This window comes from Sapajus apella, unplaced genomic scaffold, assembly GCF_009761245.1.
Source record: "Sapajus apella isolate SASKATOON/1434 unplaced genomic scaffold, GSC_monkey_1.0 scaffold15, whole genome shotgun sequence".
In the NCBI taxonomy this organism is placed as follows: domain Eukaryota; kingdom Metazoa; phylum Chordata; class Mammalia; order Primates; family Cebidae; genus Sapajus; species Sapajus apella.
The window spans coordinates 21,128,027-21,131,679 of NW_022436955.1; the positions used below are offsets into that span (position 1 = coordinate 21,128,027).

The following is a 3,653-nucleotide window of genomic DNA, read 5'->3' on the forward strand; positions in this document are numbered from 1 at the left end:
GGCTAAGGCAGGAGAATTGCTTGAACCCAGGAGGTGGAGGTTGCAGTGAGCCGAGATCACACCACTGCACTCCAGCCTGGATAACAAGAGTGAAACTCCATCTCACCAAAAAAAGAAGAAGAAGAAGAAAGCAGAAGAAAGAAGAAGAAGAAAGAAGAAAGAAGAAAGAAGAAAGAAGAAGAAGAAGAAGAAGAAGAAGAAGAAGAAGAAGAAGAAGAAGAAGAAGAAGAAGAAAGAAGAAGAAGAAGAAAGAAGAAGAGGAGGAGGAGGAGGAGGAAGAAGAAGAAGAAGAAGAAGAGGAGGAGGAGGAGGAGAAGGAAGAGGAAGAAGAAGAAGAAGGAGAAGAAGGAAGAAGAAGGAGAAGAAGAAGAAGAAGAGGAGAAGGAAGAGGAAGAAGAAGAAGAGAAGGAGAAGAAGAAGGCCACATGCAGTATAACACCATTTTAAAAAAAAAGCATTTTGCTAGAACTCTTCAATCGGTTATAAATATATATTAATCCATATTAGCCAAAAGTGCTGGGATTACAGGAGTGAGCCACCACACCTGGTCTCAGTGAATTGAATAGTGGTCCCAAAAAGATATGCCCAAATCCTATTCCCAATACCTGTGAATGTGACCTTATTTGGAAATAAAATCTTTGTAGCAGTAGCTAAGTTAAAGACCTTGCTTGAAATGAGATCATCTGGATTTAGGGTAGTCCCTAAATCCAGTGACTGGTGTCTTCATAAATAAGAGGGAAATTTGAGACCTGGACATGGAAGAGAAACAGGGAAGAAGCCATGTGAAGACAGAGTCAGAGATTAGAATTACGTTGCCATAAGCCAAGGAACACCAGAAGCCACTGGAAGCTGTAAGAGGAAAAGAAGAGTCCTCCCCACAGCCTTTTGGGGGAGTGTGACCCTGCCAATGCCTTGATTTCAGATTTCTGGCCTGCAGAACCATGAGATAACAAAATTCTATTGTTTTAAGCCATCAAGTTTGCAGCTATGTGTTAGGACAGACCTAGAAAACTATACAGGCCCCTTCTGAAACATCTCTTCATTTTGAGAAATAGCTTTCCCCTCTGTCTTGGGATTACCATGGAAACAGGACACTGTTGACTTTCCAGCAGAAACTCAGTTAATCAGATCTGGCCCTTCAGTAATTCCCTTGGGATTAGGACCAAGCCACACCAGAGGCTGTCCGCCTGCCCTCTGGAAGAGAGCACATGTGGGTGTTGTGTTCCGCCATTTGCCCTCGGAAGCAGAGAAAGCTTGACTGCAACAAGAGAGGAGAACAAAATCAATGACCAGAACGGAAGAGCAATGAAAGTCAGTTGCATGTTGTGAGGGCATGAGAATCCCTGGATGTTTGTTCTGGAGACCTGGATGTTTCCATGGTTTCCATTAAACGCTTCCACCTTTCATAGTTAAATTCCCCAGTGTGATTGAGGAAGCTTAGAAGGAGTTCTATAACTTTCACTGGAAAGTGTCCTAACATATCACAAACACACATCTTTCTATTCTTTAATCCCCTCCCATTCCCCTTTCTCACACCCTTTTACACTATGGGGTCCCTCAATTCTATTCGTTCTTAACTTAGAATGGACCTTTCCACATGTAGAATCTCCTGGAAGTGCAATATGGTATAGTAGGAAAGACTGAAGACAGAAAATCCAGTCTGCTCTCATCACTAGCTATATGACCCATTGGACATATTAAGCCCATATGCTAACTGCAAGAAAAATTGAGAAAACAGGCAACTGGCATTTTCACCTCCACTGTGAGAGGCAGATCCAGCTAACAAGGAAGAGAATGACAATGGGAAACTCATTGTCTGCCACATATGGTTATTATATTAGATTTCATTTTATAAATAAAGACAAGGTCCTGCTATGTTGCCAAGGCTGGTCTCAAACTCCTGGCTCCAAGTTATCCTCCCAACTGAGACTTCCAAAGTGCTAGGATTACAAGCATAAGCCACCATGCCTCGGCCTGCCTATCACACATGGAAGTGAAACTGCTCTGACAGTTAAGGGGGTAAGAGGCACAGATTCCTGCTTGCTTGCTTCTCACCTCTCCCCCACCACACTTGCTTCCATGACTCCTCCATAGACTGCCTTTAGGTTCTGTAAGGAACAAAGAGGAACAACGGAGACCCAACTCAACTCACTTACATCTTTGAAAACATATGTGTCGTTTACGTCTCTTCTTTGCTGGTTCAGTAAACAGAAGCTACAGCAAATGTATCAAAGTCTGAATCAACATTCCTGGAGCAGCCTTCTGGTCTGGGCTAGACCACAAGATAACTCTGGAGCTGTGCTTTCCAATATGGCAAGCACAAGACACCTGTGGTTCCAGAGCACCTGGAATGTAGCTAGTCCAAATTGAGACGCTATAGGAGTCAAATACACACTGGATTTCAAAGACTTGGTATTGGCTACATGGTGGAATGTTAACATTTTGAAGATGCTGCGTTAAATACGGTGTGAAAATTAATTTCTCCTGTTTCTTAGTACATTTTTTTGGCTTGTGAAAATTTATTACTACAGTGTTTTCACCATTAAAATTTATGATCTTGGTCTTTCCTTCTTGCCTTTGTATAGGGCCAGAAGAGAGACACTGGCTACTTTGACAACCTTAAAGCAGACTCCAGGAATATCACCAACAGCATGATCTTTGCGACCAAATCCAGCAACCAGGACTTCATCGTTTTCCTCAATAAAGTTCAAGCAACCATCACTGAGTACAAAGGCTGTGATTTTTTTGCCATTCTTGATCACTGCACCCTGACACACTTCCTAATGGCAGAATTTGACTGCTTGGCTTCAACTCCTACGTTTTTCACTACGATTCCTTTTGCATGAGAAGCACCTCCAAAAGGGTTGGCCTTCAGGGCTGTGCCCACATGGGCTTTCTTGTCTTAGTACTTTTTTGAATGTGGCTACCAGAAATTTTAAATTTATATACATGGCTTGCAGCATATTTCTATTGGACAGAGTGGCTCTAGATGACTCATGTGTGGCCAGGACACTAGGACCCTGGAGAAGTAACACCCCGTGTACAGATACAGTTTGTGTTCTACCCACATCCCTAGGAGCCTACCATGGCAGTGAGCTCCAGATCACTTCCAACAGCCAAAATTTCATCTCTGTTCCAGCAGGCTTTTTCCAAATCCATAGCAGGCCAGCTGGAAGTGCCAGGCAATTAAAGTCCCCCACCTCAGCCCTCAACCAATGACTGATGGGATCTCGCATATCAATAGCTCAGGTTTTTTGCCCCTCGGGTGGGGTAATTCTGAGATGGGTGTTCTGTGCATTGCTCCCAAACCGAGCTAAGCTCTGGGTGCTTGCCATGCTGGAGGGTTTCTCATCTCTTTTCATTGGCTGTCTTCCTTTCTTTGCCCTATTTCCCCACTCCCATAGCAATGTGCCCTGTAAATTCCAAATAAACAGCTTGAATCTGCCTCAGGGCTGGTTTCCAGGTAAACCCAAACTAAGAATCTAATCTGTCACCACATCATACTGAATTTATCTTCTGAATATCTATCAAATCTAGTTCTTCTCATTTCTACTGACATCAACTTAGTTTTAAGTTGTCATAAACTTCTGAAAACGTCCGCATCTGTCTGGTAACTATTACCCTGCACCCATTTCTCTTCTATAGCCAGAGTT

At 43.1% G+C, this 3,653-nt stretch overlaps 1 protein-coding gene across 1 annotated transcript in view; it reads left to right on the forward strand.

Annotated features, from left to right (window-relative positions):
• The window catches only part of NUDT7 (nudix hydrolase 7), a 23,380-nt gene extending 19,961 nt beyond the window's left edge, over window positions 1-3,419 (forward strand). Inside the window, exon 4 of the mRNA XM_032284516.1 lies at window positions 2,586-3,419. Coding sequence (XP_032140407.1) covers window positions 2,586-2,846 — 261 coding nt within the window. The 3' untranslated portion in view covers window positions 2,847-3,419. The remainder of the gene's footprint in view (window positions 1-2,585) is intronic.
• Window positions 3,420-3,653: the final 234 nt, after the last annotated feature.